This window comes from Octopus sinensis, linkage group LG16, assembly GCF_006345805.1.
Source record: "Octopus sinensis linkage group LG16, ASM634580v1, whole genome shotgun sequence".
In the NCBI taxonomy this organism is placed as follows: domain Eukaryota; kingdom Metazoa; phylum Mollusca; class Cephalopoda; order Octopoda; family Octopodidae; genus Octopus; species Octopus sinensis.
Window position 1 is genome coordinate 54663521 of NC_043012.1, and position 27568 is coordinate 54691088.

At 40.2% G+C, this 27568-nt stretch overlaps 1 protein-coding gene across 1 annotated transcript in view; it reads left to right on the plus strand.

Annotated features, from left to right (window-relative positions):
* Nucleotides 1-27568, plus strand: part of LOC115220328 (cytosolic carboxypeptidase 2-like) — a 115455-nt gene that overhangs the window by 32430 nt on the left and 55457 nt on the right. Inside the window, 7 exon segments of the mRNA XM_029790428.2 lie at nt 735-820; nt 3140-3267; nt 6911-7043; nt 10818-10945; nt 13724-13844; nt 25114-25251; nt 26995-27105. Of these exon segments, the coding sequence (XP_029646288.2) occupies nt 735-820; nt 3140-3267; nt 6911-7043; nt 10818-10945; nt 13724-13844; nt 25114-25251; nt 26995-27105 (845 nt within the window).

The window sequence follows — 27568 nt, forward strand, 5'->3', positions numbered from 1 at the left end:
CTTTTATTATTATTATTCAATTAGTCAACCATTTAACCAATTAACTGAGCAATTCAACATCATCATCATCATTTAGCATCTGCTTTCTGTGTTGGCATGGGTTGGATGGTTTGACTGAAAACTGGTAAGCTGGAGAACTGCACCAGGTTCCAATCTGATTTGCCATGGTTTCTACAACTGGATGCCCTTCCTAATGTCAACCACTCCAAGAGTGTAATAAGTACTTTCTACATACCACAGACACAGGTGCCAGTTATGTGACACTGACATCAGCCACAATTATGCTTTCACTTGGCTTGACCAGTCTTCTCAAGCATGGCATATTGCCAAAGGTCTCAGTCACATGTTATGTGTTTTAGACATTGGCTTCACGAAGGGTAAAAGGCCTAGCCACAATTGAAAAGGGAACTCCATGTGAAAAAAGTTCTTCTCTGTTTGGTGGGATTGCAAAGAAGTCACTCTCAAAACAACTGAGGAAGTTGAAACTGACTCTTTCAGAGTTCTTCTTTTGGAAACCAAAAGAGTTTGCATTAATGGGATTAAAAAGCTTAATGAGTAGATGGGAAGATGTAATAGATACAATTATGGAAACTATATTGACAATTAAGCTTCGTTAAAATGTAAGATTTGATCAATTGTTTTCCTTATTTAATCCAGACATTACTTATGGAATGACCTGATATATAATATATCACTTTTTTTTTGTTTTTTTGTTTTTTTGTTTTTTTTTGCAGCTGGGTTAGAAGATATGCCAAGGGTTAGAAGTAATTTCAAAGCCAATAAAGTTGTTTTTGAAAATAAAAGAATGCTGAATGCTGACGTGAGTTTCTAAAAATATCAATATTACTAGACATGTATTTCACTAAAATGTTCAACTCATTTATAGAATTTTCACTCAGCTACCCTACCAAAAATCGGGTAACTATAGATGTCGCTCTCAACTATTAAACATGGTAAATGTAAAACTATGAAACAGCCTTGTTAAAATTTAATATTGGATTGGATTGCCGAAGTTCAGTCTGCTGCTGGACAAAGGCCTCATCATGTCCTCTCCACCAACTATGGTTTGATGTAGAGGCTGAGAATTTGAGCTTGAGATTATACTGGCTTGGTGAGCCTACACTGTCACACTGGCTTGACATGGCTTGGCAGAAGGGGGCAGTTTTTATACCCATACTCAGAAGTAGTTAAGTTGATTACATCAACCCCAGTGCTCAACTAGTGCTTATTTTATCAACCCAAGAGGATGGAAGGAAAAGTCAACCTCAGCAGAATTTGAACTCAGAACATAAGGATAGATGAAATACTGCTTAGCATTTCAACTGATGTGCTAACAATTCTGTCAGCTCACTGCCTAAATTTGATATATGTGATATACTGTATTTTAACATGTATAAGGAACCCTTTTTTGTCAAAAATTAGGTTTAAAAAATATGGGAGTTTCTTATACATGGATAGTATTCATCATTTAGCGTCCGTTCTCCATGCTAGCATGGGTTGGACGGTTCAACTGGTGTCTGTGAAGCTGGAAGGCTTCGTCAGGCCCAGTCAGATCTGGCAGTGTTTCTACGGCTGGATGCCCTTCCTAACGCCAACCACTCCGTGAGTGTAGTGGGTGCTTTTTACGTGCCACCCGCACAGGTGCCAGACAGAGCTGGCAAACAGCCACGAACGGATGGTGCTTTTACGTGTCACCGGCACGGGGCCATCTTAATAAATTACTTAATTCTTCAAACCTCAAATATCCAAATTAGGAGATTCCTTATACATGAGGGTTCCATATACACATTAAAATACGGTAATTAGATTCATTGTAATATTGTTATTCTGCCACATTGCAGTATGTTGATCACAGTGCTTTATTCATGTTGAAATTGTGATGTTGTGCTTGATGAACCCACGACAGTCCTTCACCTTAGGCTTATAAACTGATATATTTATTCTCAGTGGAACTAGATGTTTCATCACCATCATCATGAGTCAGATGGAATTTATTGAGGCAGATTTTCTACAACTGGATACCCTTCCTGTTTTCAAGTGAGGCAATATTATCCCGTATTTAGGCAGGCTTTTTGCAGAAAACTGGAAATGCACAACCTTGCTAGTGTGATGATGATGCTCATTTAGTACCTTCACATGATGTCCAGACAATGGCACACACACACACACACACACATCACTTCCTACATCTACTCTTCAGCTCTAACCATTCTTTGCAGTTGTTGCCTACCTCCCAAATGCCAAACGCTTAAAGTGGATGGCGCCTGTGGAATAGGGAGACCCAGGAAGACATGGGATGAAGTAATGAGGGCTGATCTCAAGATGTTGTGCCTCACTGAGTAGACGACAATGGACTGAGATGTCTAGTGTGAGGTGCTTGAGAAGATCCACTTACTTTAGCAAAGCTGATTTCTGAAAGCACTGTGTATTCCACCCATTGTCAGCAGCGTTAACATATATGTGAGTAGCCAATCTGTAACCAGTGGTTGAGCCTCTTCAGCTTGATGGCTGCAAAGGTTGCCAGTGTCTGAAATGGCTATTTAGGCCCAGAACAGTATAGAAAAGCCAGGGTCATTTATTGCAGGGAGGGTTGGTCAGGGACTAGGAAGTGCAAGTCGTTCTGTGCATCTTCAACATCTGATCTCTGCCTCTTCTCATCTGTTATTTTCTTATTTCTTTATTGCCCACAAGGGGACAAACAAAGACAGACAAAGGAATTAAGTCGATTACATCAACCCAGTGTGCTGGTGCCACATAAAAAGCACCCAGTCCATTCTGTAAAGTGGTTAGTTTTAGAAAGGACATCCAAGCCAAATCTGACTGGAACCTGGTGCAGCTCACCGGCTTGCCAGCGCTGGTCAGAGTGTCCAACCCATACCAACATGGAAAATGGACATTAAAGGATGATGATGATGTTTATTATAGCTGGGTTCAAATTGTTTTTGAAGCACCTGCCTCATTGGATCTCCACTATCTCAAAGAACATTACAATAAATCTGATATGGGTGATGAGAGTTATATCCCTCATGTAATCAATCCTGGGAAATTACACAAAAAGAGTTTTAAAATAACCTTTGTCCTAATATAAAGTTGTAAGTTTAAAAAATTGACTTTTGTTTGTAATTTGTATTTAATAAAGGCCCTGCCTTGCGATCCAGAAACTTCCGATTTCACCAACAACTATCAGAACGTAACCTATTTAGCTGCAGCAGAATTACAGTTTGAATCAAGGTTCGAAAGTGGAAACCTTGCCAGAGCTATTAGGGTGTGAGTTATAATAATTCATTGCGTTGAACACTCTGTGTGTGTCTGTGTGTGTGTCTTGCTTGCTCATGCTGGTCATTGGATTTGATGAGGGCTATCTTCTCTTTGAACTGTGGATCCTTTGAACATCTCACTTTTTCTTTAATTGTTGGGTTTTTGACGACTGTACTTTTTATCCCTTTAGCACTTAAGCCGACCGTATCTAGCCCAAATATTCTGACCGTTTTATGATCAAACCAGCCAGATTTGGCTTCTCATGCCTCCTCTACAATGTCACTCTATAAATAAGCAGTCACATCATTAAAATCTCAAAGCTATGAGATATCACATGATTAATTCAAAACAACACAAATAAATAAGCATTACATTTGACAGAGTAATCTGAATGCTAAAGGGTGAAAGACCAGTTACAAAGTATTCTCTTTCTTTACTACCCACAAGGGGCTAAGCACAGAGAGGACAAACAAGGACAGACAAACGGATTAAGTTGATTACATTGACCCCAGTGCGTCACTGGTACTTAATTTATCGACCCCGAAAGGATGAAAGGCAAAGTCGACCTCGGCGGAATTTGAACTCAGAACGTAATGGCAGATGAAATACGGCTACGCATTTCGCCCGGCGTGCTAACATTTCTGCCAGCTCGCCGACCAGTTACAAAGTGTTCTGTCACACAGACATCTGAAGGAATGCAATTGCTTCCACTTATGCTATACTTACTGTATAGAACAATGAAACTATGGAAGTGGTACTGTTCCATTATCAGTGTTGTGTATTATGCCCTAACTAAACCTCTATGTATGGATCTAACATAGAGTTAACAGTTTAGGGTTAGTGCTCAGGAATTTAGAAATACTCTAGATGAGGAATAAGCATTATAAGACCACTAATTGTCACCAGAATATTTGTGTCTAAGAGATGGGTAGATAAGGCTTCTTAACAGTAGAGGAGAAACTTATCCGCACTAGCTTGCTATCTTGCCGGTTAGGGTTAGGGTTAGGGTGCAGAAAGACAGACTACACTCTGAAAGAAAAAAACAAGCTGTGGGGGTCAGCTTCAATGTGCTTTCTGGCTGAGTAGACTTTTGGCAGCTTCCTGCAGCTTTAAAGAGGAGAAATTAGCCATTTTGGCTCACTCATAATGATATTGACTCCTCTAAAGATCTATGATCCTCATTGCAGGAGAAGGCACAATGATGTTTTATAGTGGAATTATAAAGGATGGTCATTTTCCAGTAGCATTACCTTTACTGTGAAAGAGCTTGATCTAGTATCAAGTGTAACCCAAAATGACTAGTAGCTTCTCCCTGTAGCTAAAGGAAACAGCCAGAAATCTAGTCTGTCACAAACTGCCATTAAAGCTGACCACCACAGCTTGCTTTTCTCTCAGTATGTATTGTGTTGTCTGGAAAGTCCGTGCCGATTTTTAAAGGAAAGAAAAAGGTCAATGAATACTTGCCATTACATTTTTAATCAACCAAATGTGAACCATTTTGTTGCTCAATGCATCTCCATCTTTCCTTTAACTTGACAATACCCTCTTCCCAGAATTGAGGTGGCTTCATGGCAAAGAATTCATCAATTTAATTTCTGGCTGAGTAGACTTTTGGCAGCTTCCTGCAGCTTTAAGGAGGAGAAATTAGCCATTTTGGCTCACTCATAATGATATTGACTCCTCTAAAGATCTATGATCCTCATTGCAGAAGGCACAATGATGTTTTATAGTGGAATTATAAAGGATGGTCATTTTCCAGTAGCATTACCTTTACTGTGAAAGAGCTTGATCTAGTATCAAGTGTAACCCAAAATGACTAGTAGCTTCTCCCTGTAGCTAAAGGAAACAGCCAGAAATCTAAGAATTTAATTTTTACGTCATCCAAGGAATTGAGATTTTTACCATTGAGACTATTCTGCAGAGACCTGAATGAGTGGAAATCTGAAGGAGCAATATGGAGAGTGGGGTAACACATCCCAGCCAAGCTGCAGCAATTCTTATCTTCCGTTTTAAAGGGTTACAGAATTAACACAGGTTATAGGAACATAAACCTTCTTCCACGAAAAGATAGCTTAAACTGTGCTCTAAATGGAGGTGTAGTCAAATCCTATTTTATGGACTCAACCATGTCCTAAAATAAGTCGAAAGGTAAGCTACTATAAATCGGCAGGAACTTTCCAGACAACCCAATATTTCTTAAGTCATTGTCTTTCTTGGCTCCTCTGCAAGACAGTTCAGATAGGTTGTCCCTAGAGGGGCTGTTAAGGAGCTCTATCAACCCCTCACCTAAACATGTGTTCTGTCAAGAATTAGGGGTACATAATTCCCAAAGAGGATATAAAACACTCATTTCCCATCTTGAAAATTTCTGTATCCTTATGCAGTGTTTCTAAATAGTTGACTCTATACTTGATCCAGACGTCTTTTTGACAGATTTTGCTTCTATCCTCACAGGGTTTCCAGCAACTCTCTCACTAGGTTAACTTTGTGGCAGGATTGCCAGTTTAGTCAATTGGTTGCTTAACCAGTTGTGCTGGATTACAGGTTACCATTAGAACTGGTAATATGTAACAGTAGCATCAACAACCAGTGCTCCTCCGACCGCGATCCTCTGACCGCGAGTCCGCTGCCCTAACCACTGGGCCATTGCGCCTCCATTTGAAGGTGGTGTTGGTTATGATGGCAGAAGTGAGTGTAGTCACGGTGCCGGTGATGGTGGTTGTGGTAGCTGATGGCTATTATTGTGGTTGTGGTGCCTGTGGTGATAGTAGCAGTAATGACAAGGATGATGGTAATAATCTTGGTTATGATGGTGGTGGTGGTGGTGAGAGTGATGGAGGTTCTGGTGATAGTGATGTCAATGACAACAGACGAAGATGGTGATGTTGATGATGATGCTGATGGAGCTCTTATTCTCACTTGAAACAAATGTCAAAGTTACTACATGATTTTTATTATTATTATTATTATTGTTATTATTATTGTTGTTATGATTACTATTATTATTATTATTGTTATTATTATGATTATTATTATTATTATTATTGTTATTATTATTATTATTATTATTATTATTGTTATTATTGTTGTTATTATTATTGTTGTTGTTGTTATTATTATTATTATTATTATTATTATTATTATGTTTTTTCCTTCTTTCTTCAAATTTTCTTCCGTTTCTCGCCGAGTGTTTTCCATACACCTAGGGCAGAGAAGCTCATTGTATGCATTCCCAGATTACACACGCAAATTCACAGATAAAATATGTATTTAAAAATTAATAAATAAATAAATTCATGGATGGATGTTATTTTCACAGTGATAGTGCTCTTCTCAGTACATGAGCCGTTCCAGTTAATATGATTTTTTGCACTTCCTGTAGGGATGGTAAGCCTGGAATCATTTTCAAATAGGTTTCAGTACCTTTTTTTATCATTCCTAGAGATCCTACAATCACTGGTACTGTAGTCGCCTTGAGATGCCACATTTTTTCAATTTCTATTAGCAGGTCTTTATATTTACTAATCTTTATATTTACTAATTTACTATATAATCTTTATATTTACTATTTATTATTATTATTATTATTATTATTATTTTTATTATTATCTTCCCTACTAAAGTTAACTTCATGTGCACTGGTTTCTTTCAGAGGAGATAATGACTATGAGCTATATCTTCATTGTGACCTCTACACAAGGAGTCACACTCAATGGTTTTATTTCCAAGTGGCCAATACTAGAAAAAATGTGCCATACAGATTTACCATAGTTAATCTTATGAAGGTAAAGACGTTGTTTTTTCATTTGTTTGGTTTTTTTTTTGTTCTTTTCTTTATATCAGTCATTTTTGATTCCCTGTCCAGCCATCACTGAGGATATCTCCTGCTAAATTCAGATCTTTAACCCTTTTGCATTCAGATTATTCTGTCAAATGTAATGCTTGTTTATTCTCATTGTTTTGAATTAATCATGTTTTATAGGCGCAGGAGTGGCTGTGTGGTAAATAGCTTGCTTACCAACCACATGGTCCCGAGTTCAGTCCCACTGTATGGCCCCCTTGGGCAGGTGTCTTCTACTATAGCGTTGGGCCGACCAAAGCCTTGTGAGTGGATTTGGTAGATGGAAACTGAAAGAAGCCCGTGTGTGTGTTTGTGTGTCTGTGTTTGTCTCCACAACATCGCTTGACAACCGATGCTGGTGTGTTTACGTCCCCGTAACTTAGCGGATCGGCAAAAGAGACCGATAGAATAAGTACTAGGCTTACAAAGAATAAGTCCTGGGCTCAATTTGCTTGACTGAAGGTGGTGCTCCAGCATGGCCACAGTCAAATGACTGAAACAAGTAAAAGAGTAAAAGAATATTATCATATCTTCGAGGTTTTGATGATGTTATTGTTTATTTTTAGAATGGCATTGTTGGGTAGGTGTGAGAGTTTTGGATATTGTTGGTTTGAACATAAAACGGCTAGAATATTTAGGCCAGACACGGCCGATTTAAATGCTGAAGTATTAAATTAGCAAAGACTGCATCACAAAAACTAAGCTTCTTGTTATAAGCCAATTAATATTTTACACTTCAACAAAGTAGGCACAGGAGTGGCTGTGTGGTAAGTAGCTTTCTTACCAACCACATGGTTCCGGGTTCAGTCCCACCGTGTGGCACCTTGGGCAAGTGTCTTGTACTATAGCCTCAAGCTGACCAAAGCCTTGTGAGTGGATTTGGTAGATGGAAACTGATAGAAGACAGTTGTATATATATGTGTGTGTCTGTGTTTTTCCCCCCCAACATCATTTGACTGTGTTAACGTCCCTGTAACTTAGCGGTTCAGCAAAAGAGACCGATAGAATAAGTACTAGGCTTACAAAGAATAAGTCCCGAGGTCGATTTGCTCGACTAAAGGCAATGCTCCAGCATGGCCACAGTCAAATGACTGAAACAAGTAAAAGAGTAACTGCTGGTTCTCTGCAAAGCTCATGTGGGACCCACAGTGGAGTATTGCTCCATGGAATAGCTGCTACACTCAGACATTTTACAGTGCATCAAGGCTACCCAAATGAATGGCATGAAGATGGTTATTAACAAACTCTAACTTCTGGCTCATAGGTGTACTATAGATATACTACGTAGTACATAGTACCTCAGAATATACCTGTAGATATTTAGCCAACTTTGTCATAGTTGTGTGGTGAGAAGCTTGCTTCCCAACCACATGGTTCTGGGTTCAGTCCTTGGGCAAGTGTTCTCTACTATAACCTCAGGCTGACCTAGGCCTTGTGGGTGGATTTGGTTGACGGAAACTGAAAGAAACCTGTTGGATATACATGTATATATATATTTATATCATCATCATTTAACGTCCATTTTCCATGCTGGTATGGGTTGGACTATATGTATACATATGTGTGTGTGTGTGTTTTTGTCTCTGTTTGTCTCCTGCCGCTACAACTGCTTGATGACCAGTACTGGTGTGTTTACATCCTTGTAACTTAGCAGTTCAGCAAAAGAGACCAATAGAATAAGTACCAGGCTTAAAAAAAACAAGTGCTGGTGTCAATACATTCAGCTTAAAAGTTCTTTAAGCCTATGCCCCAGCATGGCCACAGTCTAATGACTGAGACAAGTGAAAGATAAAACAAAAAAGCTTACAGAAGCCACAAGTCATTATTAAAATGGCTTTTTGTTGAATTCTTTAACAGGAATTATTATTGTAAATCATCTAAATATTCCTTAATTCAGATAAATGTTCATTGTATCAGAATTTTTTAATGGTAGCTCCAATTTACTAGTTGCCCAAGAAAACCCAAACCCTCAGTCCCCACCTTCGCAAAATATAGAAAAAAAAAATTGTAAAAAAAAAAAGGGTAAAAGCTTAAATAAAAACCAGGGATTTCAGATTTCACGCCCCCCTTCATAAGTGCTGGAGTCAATACATTCAACTTAAAAGTTCTTTAAGGCTATGCCCCAGCATGGCCACAATCTAATGACTGAAACAAGTAAAAGATATGTAATCACTTTGTATTCACAATATCCTCATGGACCCTAAAAGAGAGAGAGAGAGAGAGACCTGTTTCCAGCCTGCAGTGAGATTTTTCAACAGTAACTGTATAACACCTCTAATTGTCCATGAACATTCTGCTTATAAACTCAGCATTCTTGCCAACTAGACTGATTAATAAAGTATTGATGCATTAGCAATAATTTTTTTTTTCTCAATTCACTACAATTTAATTCAATTCATAATCTAATTCAGTTCGCTACAAATCCATTTGATTCATCACCATTTAATTAATTCAGTTTAGTTTAATTCAGTTCAATTCACTGCAATTTACTTCAATTCATTACAATATAATTTTGGTTCCCTGCAAGTTAATTTCGTACAGTTTAATTTAATTTAATTCACTTCAGTTCAGTTCATCATCATCAACATCAGCACCACCACCACCATCATCATCATCATCCTTTCATGTTCATTTTCCAAGCTGGCTCAGGTTGGACAGTTCAACAGGAGAAGGCAGGTTAGAGGACTGCACCATGTTGTAATATTTGCTTTGTTCAATTCACAATAATTTAATTCAATTCATTTCAGTGTAATTCGATTCACTTCATCATCATCATCAACATCACCATTACCACCACCACGACCATCATCATCATCCTCATTTAATGTCCATTCTCCAAGCTGGCACAGGTTGAATGGTTCAACAGGAGAAGGCAGGTTAGAGGACTGTACCAAGCTGTTATTTTTGTTTTATTCAATTCACTGCAGTTTATCACTACCTATTTCTACAAGTACATTAAAAATAGTGCATGAGTGGCTAAGTCGAAATAATAATTTTGATAGATTTTAAAAATCATCACCATTATCATCATGATTTCAAAATAACAATCTTGTAAAAAAAAATTTTGAAAAAACCAACAAGGAAGTTTATGCTTACAAGTCTCAGGTATGGGTGCATGGTAAGAAGTTTGCTTCCCAACCACATGGTCCTGGGTTCAGTCCCACTGCGTGGCACCTTGGGCAAGCGTCTTCTACTATAGCCTTGGGCTGACCAGAGCCTTGTAAGTGGATTTGGTAGACAGAACCTGAAAGAAGTTCATCGTATATTTGTATGTATGTATGTATGTAGGTATGCATGTATGAATATATTTGTGTGTGTGCTTTCTGTTTGTATTTGTCCTCCACCAACACTTGATAGTCGGTGTTAGTGTGTTTACATCCCTATAATTTTGTGGGTCAGCAAAGGAGAACAATAGGATAAATACTAGGCTTAAAATTAGTACTGGGGTCGATTCAATTGATTAAAATTCGGCAAGTGGTGCTCCAGCATGGTCATAGTCTAGTGACTGAAACAAGTAAAAGATAAAAGATAAGTTAATGAGAAAGCTTTTATGAAGTCACTTAACCTGCTAGAAATAGCAAACAAATCTTCCTGCTTCTTCCCACTTGACAAAAATTATGAAATACCTAAACATGTAAACAAGAAAATGATGGCTGCCTTTTGAACCACTGGAGTTTGGAAATTAAATTTACAATTACATTTCTGACATTTATTGCAGAGTACCAGTCTCTATAATTATGGAATGAAGCCTTTGATGTACAGTGAAAAGTCAGCTGCTAATCTTATTCGTCCAATTGGCTGGCAAAGGATTGGATACAATATCAAATACTATAAAAGCCATCTCAAGTAAGTTTGGTTGAAAATTTCATTCTAATTCCTTATCATTTGTCTTATAATTTTATGCTCACTCATATGTATGTATACATGCATGTATATATAACTTGTCATCATCATCATCCTTTAACACCCATTTTCGAAGCTGTTCTTGGGTTGAACGGTTTGACCAGAACAGGCAAGCAGAAAAGCTGCACCAGTTTCCAGTTTGATTTGGCTTAATTTCTACAGCTGGATGCCCTTCCTAACGCCAACATGTGCTGGGTGCTTTTAACGTGGCCATCTCCTCCATCATCTATGTCGTCAGGGTGGAAAGATCAGCAACTCAATCCTTCCACCCTGACAACAGAAGCCAGTTTTATGGTAATGTTTATATGCATCCACTACTGGCTGCATGCATTTAACTTTTGGCCCATTCCATCGGCCAATTACAAGCATTACAACTTTTACATAATTCCAAACCCCCAGAAACAGCTGTCGCACTTGAAATATCATGCCTTCTCCCCGTAGTTTTTGTATTTTTTGTATCCCTTGTGAATTTGCTCAGTGAATATATAAATATCTCTATGCTTATATACAAGTGCTCACATGATGAATATTTTCAGTTTTTGCTTCTCTCTTTGTGCATATATCCCTATATATATTTAGATGTGTATATGTACGTGTGTTTGTATATTTTACATATCAAGCTTCAAGCGTGTTTATCTACATCATATGTCTCTCTCTCTCTCTCTCTGTATATATATATATACACATACAAAATATTCTATAATTATATACATACATACAAAATATTCTATAATTATATACATAATTATAATCAGGGGTCAGCTAATTGCTTCGCCATGAACTGAAATTAGAAATAGGTGCTAATGTCATTTCAACTACCATAAGTATCTCCAAGACAATAATACACATTTTTATGTAGGCAAAAAGACAATAACACACTTATATAACATACATATATATAATATATAACACACTTATATAACACATATTTATATATATATATATATATATATATATATATATATATATATATATATATGTGTGTGTGTGTGTAAAGACTGTAAAATTTTTTATTCTCCATTACATATGTTCCATTAACTAATTGGAATTACAGAGCTATACATATAGGAAACATGTAAGACATCTCCTATTAATAATCCCTCAGACAGAGAATGAAAATAATATATTTTCTAATCTAAAATATTTTCTCTCTGTAACTCCTATTAGGCAAGGAAACATGTAATGGAGAGTAAAAAAATACTAAGTTTTTCCAGTATTCTCTTTTGATATGTAATTACTCTGCAAATACATATACCCTTAATGTGGTTCTTAGGGAGATTCAGCTTCACTCAGAATAGAACAAGGCTGGCCCTTTGAATTATAAATACTGCTCATTTTTGCCAGCTGCATGAAATAAAGTGTCTTGCTCAAAGAGATTGCACCACTGGATATTGAACCCATGACCTCACGATCGTTAGTCTAATCCCTAAGGGTGTACATATATATATGTGCAAAGGCCTATCAAGCCAAATGAAATCATAATTGTGGCTATTGTCAGTGTCACATAACTGGCATCCATGTCAGTGGCACATAAAAGGCACCTTTCAAGTGTTGGGCCTCACGGAGGCAATGTGGCAGATGCTGGTGTCGTGGAACTAGCAATTGTACCAGTGGCATGTAAAAAGCACCTGTCGCAGAACTAATAACCATGCTGGTGGCACATAAAAAGCACCTTTTGAGTGCTGGGCCTCATGGAGGCAAAGACAAATGACTGAAACCTTTGGCAATATGCTGTGCTTGAGAAGAAAACCCATCATGCCAAGTGAAATCATAGTCATGGCAGATACTGGTGTCACACAAGTTGCACCTGTGCCAGTGACACGAAAAAGGGCCCTTTTCACTCTCAGAGTGGTTGGCATTAGGAAGGGCATCCAGCCATAGAAACCATGCAAAATCAGACTGGAATCTGGTGCAGCCCCTCAGCTTACCAGCCCTGGTCAAACCATCCAACCCATACCAGCATGGACTACTAATGATAATGATGATGTGTGTGTGTGTGTGTGTGTGTGTCCGTGCGTTTTCTGTGATGATTTGAGAAATGATAATGAGTGACAATTCTGTAAATAATAATATTTTATAAGCTTAAAGCTTATAAGCAATCACTGTGTATTGACCAAAAACAATAGTCTAATACTGGAGCACGTGTACTGAAAACCCACTATTTTCCATCGAAGGCTTATATGCTCCAATATTAGACTATTTTCTTTAGTCAATACATGGAGATCGCTTATATGCTTTAAGCTTATAAAATATTAATATTCAAAGAATGAATATATATATATATATATATATATTGGTAAAAACGGTAAGATAACAAAAGAAAGAAAGAGACCTCAATATTATGTAAATAGAGGAAATTTATCTGTAAAATAATATGTAACAATTATTCGGTAGCCAAGATAAAACTCTGAGTTTCGGATGCCGAGGTGGAAATCCACACCACCATCTTCTTCGGTTATCTGGTAATATGCTGGCCAGATAACCGAAGAGATGGTGTTGTGGATTTCCACCTCGGTATCCGAAACTCAGAGTTTTATTTTGGCTACTGAATAATTGTCACATATTATTTTACTGATATATATATATATATCTGCTTCTAATTTTCAAAGGTAAATTTTCCTTTATTCTTCATATTCTATACTTAACATATATATCTGCTTCATTTAAAGAATTGATTATAAATCTTTAATAGAATTAATTTTTCTGCTTTCCCATTGACAGTGCTGACGATTCATCGCAAAGAAAATCATCTTATAGTTTGACGTGGACTTTCAAGTTTCCATACAGTTACGACACTGTCTATTTTGCCCACAGCTACCCATACACATATTCAGACCTGCAGGTGTTACTACTGTAGCTACAGTATTGAGTATTCTTTATAGTATATAATATTATGCTATGTTATATTATATTGTATTATATTATAGTATATTACTTTATATTATACTATATTAGTTTATATTATACTATATTATATTATATTATATCATCATCATCATCATGTAACATCTGACTTCCATGCAGGTATAGGTTGAACAGTTTGATAGGAGCTGGCCAGGTAGAAGACTACCCCAGGCTGTTATGTCTGTTTTGACAGGGTTTTTATGGCTGGATGCCCTTTCTAACACCAACCACTCTGCAGAGTGGACTGGATGCTTTTTACATGGCACCAGCACTGGCAGGGTCACCAGATAACTTGCAAGACAAGGGATTTTGAGAGGGGAGGGAGCATTTGAGGAGCTGAGCTTATGTCAGATGATGAATGGTTAAAGTGAGACAGAGAAACAGAGAGGTAGAAACAGGTGTCTTGCTATAGAGGAGGTACATGGTTATGTATTATAGTATAGTGTGTCATCATCATCATCATCATTGTCATGTAACATTCCTTTTTCCATGCTGGCATGGGTTGGACTGTTTAACAGGATCAAATGAGCTAGAAGGTTGTGCTGATCTCCAGTCCATGCTTCGGCTTAGTTTCTGCAGCTGGATACCTTTCCTAATGCCAGCCACTTCACAGAATGTACTGGGTGCTTTTTTTTTTTCATGCCACCAGCACTAATGAGGTCACCAGGTACTCACAAGACGAGAGCCCTTCAACTGAATCAGGAATAGTACTGGAGAATGTGAAAATATGATAGAGGGACAGGAAGAAGTGTTTTGTTGAAGAGGTGAATACTTGGCTTTCACAGCTGGAAAGAGAGAAAGAAGATGCATGAGGGGTTATTCTCAAAATACAAGGTTAATATAAAAGAGGAAGATTAGAGATAGAGGAACAGAAAAGTTGGGTGAGTCAGAAAATATGCTAGAGTGTGTCAGAGGATCAGAGACAGAGATTGCGCTGGAGTTTGCTGGAGGGGAACATGAAGGAAATAAGAGTTGTTTATGGTGGAGGAAGAGGTGATAAGGGACAGTAGTAGGGATGTAATGTGCAGCGTAAAAGGATGAATGGCGTCATTTACAGTACTTGAATAAGTAGTACCACTAGATACAGAATGTTCAACCAAAATTGAGCATGTATAAAGTTCTACAAATTATATTTGGGTGTATTTTTTCAAATGCCTTCACTTTAGTGTGCTGAGGCCGGAAATTATTCTGCAGTTAATAAATTTCAGCAGACAAGTTACCGGTTAGAGAACATTTTTTAAAATTTAAAATTAAATAATAAGGGTAGAAATTGATGTTAATCAATTAAAACCAGTGGCTTAGCTTATTTATAAATCCGAAGATTAAAAATTGTGTTACATACAAAATTAAGAGGAATGACCACTAAAGTGGACACCCTATATGCTAAACATAGATGTCAAATTTCCGGTCTCAGCGTGCCAAATGAAGGCATTTGAGAAAATACACCCAAATATAATTTGTAGAACTTTATACATGTTTGATTTTGGTTGAGCGTTCTGTATCTAGTTCTGGAAATTGTGTTTTGCAAGCGACAGACTATGCTGATGATCTTGCAGATATCTGCATTTATATACGTAGATATTAACAAGTGAAACCAATGGTATGTAGGTAATTGTTTTTATTTCGTATATTTAATCTTAAAGCTTGCCCCTAATTTTATTTTATCGATCAGTCTCACGCCTCGTAGATATAGAATAAATGTATTTATAATTTATAGCTCTTTATCGTTCACGCTTCTCCCATAGATTAGGCAAAATTTAGGTATTTATAGCTACTAATAACTATTTCTCTCCTAAGAAAGGAATGGCTGCCGGCCGGTTTTCGCGGTGCACCCGCCCTCCCACCCCCTCCACCGGTACAGGAAGTCCTAAATTTTCTCATCCTTGTCTCCCTTATACACTTCAAAGTCTTACGCCACCCCCACCTCCTTCCATAAAAGGTAGTGGTCAGTCATTGCAAGATATGTTTAGTGTTGTGTACGAGGTTTGAACTTAAGTTCTATTGTTTGTCTATGAATACTGCCAAACGCGAGTTTTCTTTTCAGGTCCATGACGCTATTAGGGCCAATACCACTTCCCCCCCCCCACAGCCTCAGGGTTGGCACCCTCAACGTTGGCACACTGAAAGGCAGATCTGGCGAGATAGTTGAATTGCTTGAACGGAGGTGGGTTGATATATGCTGCATTCAAGAAGTGAGGTGGAGAGGAGGTTCTGCTAGGTTCCTCACAGGCAAAGGACAGAGGTACAAGATTTTCTGGGCTGGGAATACTGACGGAGTCGGGGGTGTGGGCATGCTTATCGCCGAAAAATGGGTAGATAAGGTAATCGAGGTAGTCAGAGTAAGTGACAGAATAATTAAGATTAGATTAGTGCTCCATCATAGTTTAGCAACTATTATATTGGCCTATGCCCTCAGCCAGGGCTACCTGATGGACAGAAAGACTGTTTCTATGACACCCTACTGCAGACCACATCATTGACGAACGACAGGGACCTTCTCTTTGTGGCTGGTGACTTCAATGGGCATGTTGGACGATGTGCTGGGGGCTTCCATGGCGTGCATGGAGGCTACGGTTATGGTTCCCGCAACGAGGAGGGAACCAGGCTGCTGGAGTTCTGCGATGCGAATAGTCTTATGATTTGCAACACTAACTTCAGGAAACCGACAAGCCACCTGGTCACCTACCGATCGGGCCGGCATACTAGCCAAATCGACTACATCCTTGCCAGAAAAAGGGAAAGATGGCTGCTTATAAATGCCAAAACCTTCCCAGGTGAAGAATGCACCCCACAACATAGACTGGTAGTTAGTGACTTTAGGATCAGGACTAAGAGGGCGACTAGAAGACGACCAACATGGAGAAGAAGGGTCTGGAAGCTTAAAGACCCTGCGAATGGACAGAGATTTAGAGATATGTTATTTGAAGCCTTAGACGAAATGGAAGGGAGTATAGCTACGCATGGGGTAGAAGACAACTGGACGCTTCTGAGGGACAACCTGCTGAAAGCCGCTGACCAGATCTGTGGCTGGTGCAAAGTCCCCTTAAGACCCAAAATAACGTGGTGGTGGAACAATATTGTTGACAGGGCTATTAGACAAAAGAAACAGGCTTGGAAGGCCTGGAAGAACGGTGGTAGCAGGGAAGTGTATCAGTCTGCCAGAAGGGAAGCCAGGAGACAGGTCTATCTAGCCAGAGGGGAGGCAGATAAGGAAAAATTTGCCAATGTCCTGCGTCGTGAGGATGAAAGACTTGAGGTATTTCGTGTTGCAAGACAGTGTGTGAGAGAGAATCGTGACGTGGTAGGAGAGAAATGTGTTCGCAAGGATGACGGTTCACTTGCGCTTAATGAGGATGCAAAGAGAGAGGCTTGGAGACGCCACTATGATAGGTTGCTGAATGAAGAAAATGAATGGGATAAAGAGAGTCTGCCGAATGTCGACCCAACAGAGGGACCAGCAATCCGAGTTAACAGTTCCTTAGTAGATAAGGCAATTAGAAGCATGAAAACAGGGAAAGCCCCAGGCCCATCAGGAATTACTGCAGAGATGCTCAAAATATCTGGTGGTGTCGGCTATAGCTTAGTCACCCGTATAGTTAACCAGGTGATACACGAGGGGGTCATACCCAATGACTGGTGTAGCAGCATAATAGTCAACTGCTACAAAGGTAAAGGCGACGCCCTAGAGACAAATAACTACAGGGGCATCAAGCTGCTGGATCAGGTAATGAAGGTTACGGAGAGGGTTATAGCCCAACTAATTAGAGAGAGAGTTAGCTTAGATGATATGCAGTTTGGGTTCGTGCCAGGGAAAAGTACTACTGATGCTATATTCCTGGTAAGACAGCTGCAGGAGAAATACCTAGCCAAAGATAAGCCCTTGTACCTGGCTTTTGTTGACTTGGAGAAAGCCTTTGACAGGGTCCCCCGATCCCTTATCTGGTGGTCAATGAGGAAACTAGGGATAGATGAATGGTTGGTGAGAGCTGTGCAAGCCATGTACAGAGACGCTGCTAGTAAGGTGAGGGTTGGCAACGAGTACAGTGAAGAATTCCGGGTAGAGGTTGGGGTCCACCAAGGTTCAGTCCTCAGTCCCCTCCTATTTATCATAGTCCTCCAGGCAATAACGGAGGAATTCAAGACAGGTTGCCCCTGGGAGCTCCTCTATGCTGATGACCTTGCTCTAATTGCTGAGTCACTATCAGAACTGGAGGAGAAGTTTCAGGTGTGGAAACAAGGATTAGAATCGAAGGGCCTTAGAATCAACCTAGCCAAAACCAAAGTCCTAATAAGTAGGAAGGTAGATCAATCACAAACGCCTTCAGGTAGATGGCCCTGCTCGATCTGTAAAAAAGGTGTAGGTAGAAACTCTATAAGATGCACCAAGTGTAAGCTATGGACACATAAGAGGTGCAGCAATGTCAAAGGAAGGCTAACTAGGAAAATAGTTTTTGTCTGTGGCAAATGCTCAGGAGCAATAAACACTGGAAATGTGCAGAGACCAACTTCTGCCACGTTCCAGGGAGACAAACTAGAAGTAGTTGATAGCTTCCGCTACCTAGGAGACCAAGTCAGTAGCGGGGGTGGGTGTGCTGAAAGTGTAACTGCTAGAGTAAGAATAGCCTGGGCAAAGTTTAGAGAGCTCTTACCCCTGCTGGTGACAAAAGGCCTCTCGCTCAGAGTAAAAGGCAGACTGTATGATGCATGTGTACGTACAGCCATGCTACATGGTAGTGAAACATGGGCCGTGACTGCTGAGGATATGCGTAAGCTCGCAAGAAATGAAGCCAGTATGCTCCGATGGATGTGTAATGTCAGTGTTCATAATCGTCAGAGTGTAAGTTCCTTGAGAGAAAAGTTGAACCTAAGAAGCGTCAGTTGTGGTGTGCAAGAGAGACGGCTGCGCTGGTATGGTCATGTGACGAGAAAGGCTGAAGATAGTTGTGTGCAAAAGTGCTACACCCTAGCAGTTGAGGGAACCTGTGGAAGAGGTAGACCCAGGAAAACCTGGGACGAGGTGGTGAAGCACGACCTTCGAACTTTAGGTCTCACTAAGGAAATGTCTAGAGACTGAGACCTATGGAAGTATGCTGTGCGTGAGAAGACCCGGCAAGACTAGTCAGGCCATAACCCGTGGCCCCTACCTGGGACGTAGTCAGTCCTCCTGTGCATACCTTCCTTCTTGTGACACTTATGAAGACCTGTTGAGGCAAGTGAAAATCAAATCAAAACAAATCAAAATAGATGAACATCAGTGGAATTGTATTCTTTGTGGTACCAGTGCCGGTGGCACACAAGAAAACCACCCAAACGTGGCCGTAGCCAGTACCGCATCGACTGGCCTCCGTGCTGTGGGCACAACAAACACCATCCGATCGTGGCCGTTCGCCAGCCTCATCTGGCACCTGTGTCGGTGGCACATAAAAACACCATCCGAAGACCCGCGACGTAGTCAGTCCACCTGTGCATACCTTCCCTCTTATGACACTTGTGAAGACCTGTTGAGGCAAGTGTGTGACACTTGTGAAGACCTGTTGAGGCAGAGGCAAGTGTGTGACACTTTGTGAAGACCTGTTGAGGCAGAGGCAAGTGTGTGACACTTGTGGAGACCTGTTGAGGCAAGTGTGTGACACTTGTGAAGACCTGTTGAGGCAAGTGAAAATCAAACCAAATCAAAATAGATGAACATCAATGGAATTTGTATCTTTGTGGTTCCAGTACCGGTGGCACACAAGAAAACCATCCGAACGTGGCCGTAGCCAGTACCGCATTGACTGGCCTCCGTGCTGTGGGCACAACAAACACCATCTGATCGTGGCCGTTCGCCAGCCTCATCTGGCACCTGTGTCGGTGGCACATAAAAACACCATCCGAAGACCCGGCGACGTAGTCAGTCCACCTGTGCATACCTTCCCTCTTATGACACTTGTGAAGACCTGTTGAGGCAAGTGTGTGACACTTGTGAAGACCTGTTGAGGCAGAGGCAAGTGTGTGACACTTTGTGAAGACCTGTTGAGGCAGAGGCAAGTGTGTGACACTTGTGGAGACCTGTTGAGGCAAGTGTGTGACACGTGTGACACTTGTGAAGACCTGTTGAGGCAAGTGAAAATCAAATCAAATCAAAATAGATGAACATCAATGGAATTTGTATCTTTGTGGTTCCAGTACCGGTGGCACACAAGAAAACCATCCGAACGTGGCCGTAGCCAGTACCGCATCGGCTGGCCTCCGTGCTGTGGGCACAACAAACACCATCTGATCGTGGTCATTCGCCAGCCTCATCTGGCACCTGTGTCGGTGGCACATAAAAACACCATCCGAAGACCCGGCGACGTAGTCAGTCCACCTGTGCATACCTTCCTTCTTATGACACTTGTGAAGACCTGTTGAGGCAAGTGTGTGACACTTGTGTAGACCTGTTGAGGCAAGTGAAAATCAAATCAAATCAAACCAAATCAAAATAGATGAACATCAATGGAATTTGTATCTTTGTAGTACCAGTACCGGCGGCACACAAGAAAACCATCCGAACGTGGCCGTAGCCAGTACCGCATCGACTGGCCTCTGTGATGTGGGCACATAACAAACACCATCCGATCGTGGCCGTTCGCCAGCCTCATCTGGCACCTGTGTCGGTGGCACATAAAAACACCAACCGAAGACCCGACAAGACTAGTCAGGCTATAACCCGTGGCCCCTACCTGGGACGTAGTCAGTCCACCTGTGCATACCTTCCTTCCTTCTTGTGACACTTGTGAAGACCTGTGAAGACCTGTTGAGGCAAGTGAAAATCAAATCAAATCAAATCAAAACAAATCAAAATAGATGAACATCAATGGAATTTGTATCTTTGTGGTACCAGTGCCGGTGGCACACAAGAAAACCATCCGAACGTGGCCGTAGCCAGTACCGCATCGACTGGCCTCCGTGCTGTGGGCACATAACAAACACCATCCGATCGTGGCCGTTCGCCAGCCTCATCTGGCACCTGTGTCGGTGGCACATAAAAACACCATCCGAAGACCCGGCAAGACTAGTCAGGCCATAACCCGTGGCCCCTACCTGGGACGTAGTCAGTCCACCTGTGCATACCTTCCTTCTTGTGACACTTGTGAAGACCTGTTGAGGCAAGTGAAAATCAAAACAAATCAAAATAGATGAACATCAATGGAATTTGTATCTTTGTGGTACCAGTGCCGGTGGCACAGAAGAAAATCATCCGAACGTGGCCGTAGCCAGTACCGCATAGACTGGCCTCCGTGCTTTGGGGACGTAACAAACACCATCCGATCGTGGCTGTCCGCCAGCCTCATCTGGCACCTGTGTCGGTGGCACATAAAAACACCATCCGAGCGTGGCCGTCTGCCAGCCTCGTCTGGCACCTGTGTCGGTGGCACATAAAAAACACCATCCGAGCGTGGCCGTTCGCCAGCCTCGTCTGGCACCTGTGTCAGTGGCACATAAAATCACCCACTACACTCTCGGAGTGGTTGGCGTTAGGAAGGGCATCCAGCTGTAGAAACACTGCCAGATCTGACTGGCCTGGTGCAGCCTTCGGGCTCCCCAGACCCCAGTTGAACCGTCCAACCCATGCTAGCATGGAAAACGGACGCTAAATGATGATGATGATGATGATGTTTTCATTTGTCTTGCTCATTTTGGCGTTTTGCTGAGATTTTTTTCTCAAGAACACATTCTTTGTTGTAATGGCGATTTGATGTCTATGTTTAGCATTTAGGGTGTCCACTTTAGTGGTCATTCCTCTTAATTTGTGTATATATATATATATATATATATATATATATATATAATATATATAGGAGTGGCTGCGTGGTAAGTAGCTTGCTAACCAGCCACATTGTACTGGGTTCAGTCCCACTGCGTGGCATCTTGGGCAAGTGTCTTCTTCTAGCCTCGGGCCGACCAAAGCCTTGTGAGTGGATTTGGTAGATGGAAACTGAAAGAAGCTTGTCGTATATATGTATATATATATGTATGTCTGTGTATATGTTTGTGTGTCCCTCTTGACAACCGATGCTGGTGTGTTTACGTCCCTGTCACTTAGCGGTTTGGCAAAAGAGACCGATAGAATAAGTACTGGGCTTACAAAGAATAAGTCCTGGGGTCGATTTGCTCGACTAAAGGCGGTGCTCCAGCATGGCCACAGTCAAATGACTGAAACAAGTAAAAGAGTAAAGAGAGAGAGAGAGTATATGATAGAATATCATATATATTATATCATTGCTCTGGAAGTTGTTCAAGATTAAAGAGATATTGTCATCAGTGCTGTTGTTGTTAATGTGGTAGTGATGGCAACGGTGGCAGTGGAAGTGTTGCAGTGGTAGTAGTTGTAGCAGTGCTAGTGGTAGCAGTGACAATGACAACAATGGTGGTAGTGACAGCAGTGGAAGGTCAGGGTAAAAAAAATGCCAAATTAGAACAATGGATTGACAGAAATTTTAGGACACCACACTAGATGATTTACAGTACTTGTTCCTGCTTTTTATGTTCTGAGTTCTAATCCTGTCATTGCCCAGTTCAGCACCACCATCTAGCACCTCGGATACCATTAGTTTGTTTTATTGCTAGCATTTAAGATTATCATTATTATTGTTATTGGTGAGCTGGCAGAATCCTTAGCACACTGGGAAAAATGCTTAACAACATTTTGTTCCTCTTTACATTCTGTGTTCATATTCCACTGAGGTTGACTTTATCTTTCATCCTTTTGGGGTCAATAAATTAAATACCAGTGAAACACTAGGGTTGAGGTAATTGACTAGTCCCCTCTCCCAAATTTCAGGCCTTGTGCCTTTAGTAGAAAGGATTGTTATTATTATTATTGTTATTATTATTATTATTATTATCATTATTATCATTATTATTATTATTATTATTATTATTATTATTATTATTATTATTATTATTATTATTATTATTATTATTATTATCATTATTATTATTATTATTATTATCATTATTATTATTATTATTATTATTATTATTATTATTATTGAAGTGATGTGCTGGCATAATTGTTAGCATGCCTCACAAAATGTTTAGTGGCATTTTGTCTGTTTTTATGCTCTGAGTTCTAATCCTGCCGAGGTCAACTTTGCTTTTCATACTTTCAGGGTCGATGAAAAAAAATACCAGGCAAATACTCAGGTTGATATAATTGACTTCATCCTCCCCTCAAAAACTACTAGTCTTGTGTCAAAATTTTAAACCATTAGAGGTCTATGATGAAAAAAATGAGAAAGATATGGTATATAATTTTTTTTGTGTGCAGGGGTTCCTTAAGATATGTAATTTATTTTAAGGGTTACACAAGGGTAAAAAGGTTGAGAAACACTGCTAAACTAATATCAGGTATTGTTACATATATCAAGTGATAAGTGAGTGCTTTCTTATGCTTGAGCTGGGTATTGAATTGTAACTTTATTTGTTGCATAAGGTATTTGATATATGGATCTCTTAAACTTTAGCATTTAATCTGGCCATATCCGGCCCAAATATTCTACCTGATTTATGTTAGAACTGACTAGATTCACACTCTCACTCTTACCATACAATGTCACTCTAAAAATATATAAAAAAAGCAATTTTTTGTGGCCATTGCCAGTGGCACATAAAAGCACCCACTACATTCTCAGAGTGGTTGGCGTTAGGAAGGGCATCCAGCTGTAGAAACTCTGCCAGATCAGATTGGAGCCTGGTGCAGCTATCTGGTTCGCCAGTCCTCAGTCAAATCATCCAACCCATGCTAGCATGGAAAGCAGACGTTAAGCGATGATGATGATGATTATTATTATTATTTTTATTAAAACAGTGAGCTGGCAGAATTGTTTCCATGCCAGGCAAAATGCTTAGCAGCATTTCGTCCACCTTTATGCTCTGTATTCAAATTCCACTGAGGTCAACTTTACCCTTAATCCTTTCAGGGTCAATAAAATAAGTACTGGTGAAACACTGGGGTCAATATAATCGACTTACTCCCTCCCTCAAAATTTCAGGTCTTGTGCTTTTAGTAGAAAAGATTATCATCATCATCATCATCATCATTATTATTATTATTCTATGTTTGACTTTTGCTTTACATTTGTACAAGTTGGCTCCAAGTCTCACCCAGAGACCTCAAGAGACAACAGGTTGGAAGTTCGTATTGTTGTTATGCCTAGTTGTTTTTGTATTTAGTGTTGTACTAGTGAATGCCTAAAAAAAAATAAAACGTAAGTTATGTTTGTTTTAAAACTTGAGGTTACATAGAAAGTATTTTGCATAGGATATGAGCAGTTCCCATAAGCACTATCTTTTGAATTTCTGCCATTTTGGGGGTTTCCTGGTATCTGAGTTAGGTAGCGATCAGCCCCTTTTGCTATCATTCCCAGGGCACCTATGACAACAGGTATTGTTTTACTCTTCAGGTTCCACATTTTGCTGATTTCTATTTCAAGATCTTTATATTTGCTCAGTTTTTGGTAGGTCTTGACAGATACGTTTATATCGATTGGGACAGTCATATCAATGAGGAGGCATGTTCTTTGTTTGAAGTTTTTCAATATGATGTCTGGCCTATTTGCATCTAAGTTTCTGTCAGTTTGAATGGGGAAGTTCCAGAGGAGTGAGATGTGGTCATTTTCAAGCACTGGAGGTGGTTTGTGTTCCCACCAGTTTTTTTCATGGGGCTAATCCAGGTTTTTGGAGATTACCCAGTGAATATATTGTGCAGCTCTATCATGCCTGTTGAGATACTCTGTAGGCGCTAGAAGACTGCACTTGGAGACAACATGATCAATGGTTTCATTTTGTTGTTGACATACATGACATGTTGGGCTATTATTATTATTATTATTATTATTATTATGATGATGATGATGATGATGGTCGTCGTTGTCGTCGTCATCGTCGTCGTCGTCATCATCAATTGGCTGAATGGTTAAAGTGTTGGATTAGAAGTTTTGTGGGTTTCTTCTAGATCTTTGATCTGATTTCAGTTCCTGTTGAGATTCAACTTTACCTTTCATCCTTTCAAGGGTTAATAAAATATAATACCAGTTATGTACTGGGGCTCTACATAATCATCACTAATTTAAGACCTGATGCTTGCTAGAAACTACTACTACTACTGCTGCTGCTACTAATACTACTATTTTCTGCTTTTATCATGCGGATTATCATGATGATCATCATTATTATTGATATAGGAATACCTGTTCAAGTGTGCCAATAATCCAAAGATATCCAAATTCTTCAACATACGAATCCTCTGCAGATCTCTAGCAGGAAATAACATCTATATTTTGACTGTAACAAATCCTATATCAGACACAGCTCAGATGAAGGTGAGTTTATCTTGTAACAATACCTACCTACATACATACATACATGTGTGTGTGTGGCAATTTTTAATATCCAGGTTAATCTGGGTGTCTTGTTAAAATGCCGAATGCTATGTTAATAGTACTGAGAAGTCTACTCATTCAGACACATGGTGCATTAAAGCATAGACATATATTGTCATCATCATCGTCGTTTAGCGTCCGTTTTCCATGCTAGCATGGGTTGGACGGTTCTACTGGGGTCTGTGAAGCCAGAAGGCTTCATCAGGTCCAGTCAAATCTGGCAGTGTTTCTACGGCTGGATGCCCTTCCTAACGCCAACCACTCCGTGAGTGTAGTGGGTGCTTTTTACGTGCCACCCGCACAGGTGCCAGACAGAGCTGGCAAACGGCCACGAACGGACGGTGCTTTTTATGTGCCACCGGCACGAGGGCCAGGCGAGGCTGGCAACGGACACGAAACGGGGCGGTGCTGGCAACGGTCGCGAAACGGAAGGTTCTCTTACATGCCACCGGCACTGGTAACACATCTGCAATTTCCATTGATCGATTTCCATTCTGATCCTCACTTGCCTCAACGGGTCTTCACAAGTAGAGTTTCGACATGCCACCGGCACTGGTAACACATCTGCAATTTCCATTGATCGATTTCGATTCTGTCGCAGATGTGAATTGCCTGTTATAGTTGGTGGAACTGCCGGGTCACGTTATTTCAGTGTATTGGACTTCTTCAGTGCGAGGCATCAAGTGACTGCATACCAGCCCATAGCAGATGATTCTCATCATCTAAAAGTCTGTGTTTTATGCACCAAGCAACAATAAGAAAGGATCACTCAAGGCTAATGCTACAGTGTTTAGCATTCAAACAAGACATCCACATTAAGTTCACTGTAAAGATTGCCTTTTGCTACTTTTACTATTTCTATCACAAATAATTATTTTTTAATGAGCCTACTGGTTATTTATGACATCAGTGACAAACAGTACTAAACAGCAATGCACTAACTTCTTTTTCTGGCTGGTGGCACGTAAAAAGCATCCCCTACACTCTCGGAGTGGTTGGCGTTAGGAAGGGCATCCAGCTGTAGAAACTCTGCCAGATCAAGACTGGAGCCTGGTGCAGCCATCTGGTTTGCCAGCCTTCAGTCAAAATCGTCCAACCCATGTAAGCATGGAAAGCGGACGTTAAACGATGATGCTGATGATGATGATGATGATGATGAATATTAATTAATAACATCATTAGCAGGCTGGGGAAAATGCTTAGCAGCATTTCATGGGGGGGGGGGTCAATAAAATAAGTACCAGTGAAACACTAGGGGTTGATGTAACTGACTTAGCCCCTCCTCTGAAATTGTCAGTCCTGTGGCAAAATTTGAAACCAATATTGATTATTAACACATGACAAAGCATCGTTAGCATGCCAGGCAAAATGCTTAGCAGCATTTCATCTGCCTTTGTGATCGAAGTTTAAATTCTACCGAGGTTGACTTGACCTTTCGTTCTTTCAGGGTTAATAAAATGAAGTACCAGCTGAATACTGGTGCCAAAGTACTCGACTAGCCACCTCCCCCAAAACTTCAGAGCTTGTGTCTATAGCAGAAAGGATTAATTAATTAATCACACAGAAATTTTCATTTGTTTAACTACCAGGCATTAGATTTTATTTGTTTTTTTCATTTACTTCATTTACAGAATATTTGTCAACCACTTCAGCTTGTCCATGTTGTTTTCTCTTCTCTTTTAGACCAAGAAAGCTGTGTTTGTAACATCTCGTGTCCACCCTGGAGAAAGCAATGCCAGTTGGGTGATGAAAGGATTTCTAGATGTTTTGATAGCGGATTCAGAGTATTCAAATGTAAAATATATTTTTGATTTTTACAAAATATCCTTATCTGTCTTCATCATCATCATCATCATCATCATCATTGTCATCATTTAACATCCATCTTACATGCTGGCATGGGTTGGACAGCTTGACAGGAGCTGGCAATGCCTGAGGACTGCACCAAGTTCCACTGTCTTCTTTGCCATGGTCTCTATGGCTGGATGTCCTTCCTAACAGTAACCACTTTACAGAGTGGACTGAGTATTTTTTGCATGGCACCAGCAAGGTCTGTTTCATTTCATTTTATTAAAGTTTGAATATGTTTTTCTCTGTTTTCTACCATATCATCATCACCATTGTCATTTAATATCCATTTTCCACGCTGGCATGGGTTGGACAGTCTGACAGGAGCTGGCAAACCTGAAGACTGCAACAATCCCTGTCATCTGCTTTGGCGTGGTTTCTATGGCTGGAAGCCCTTTCTGGTGCCAAC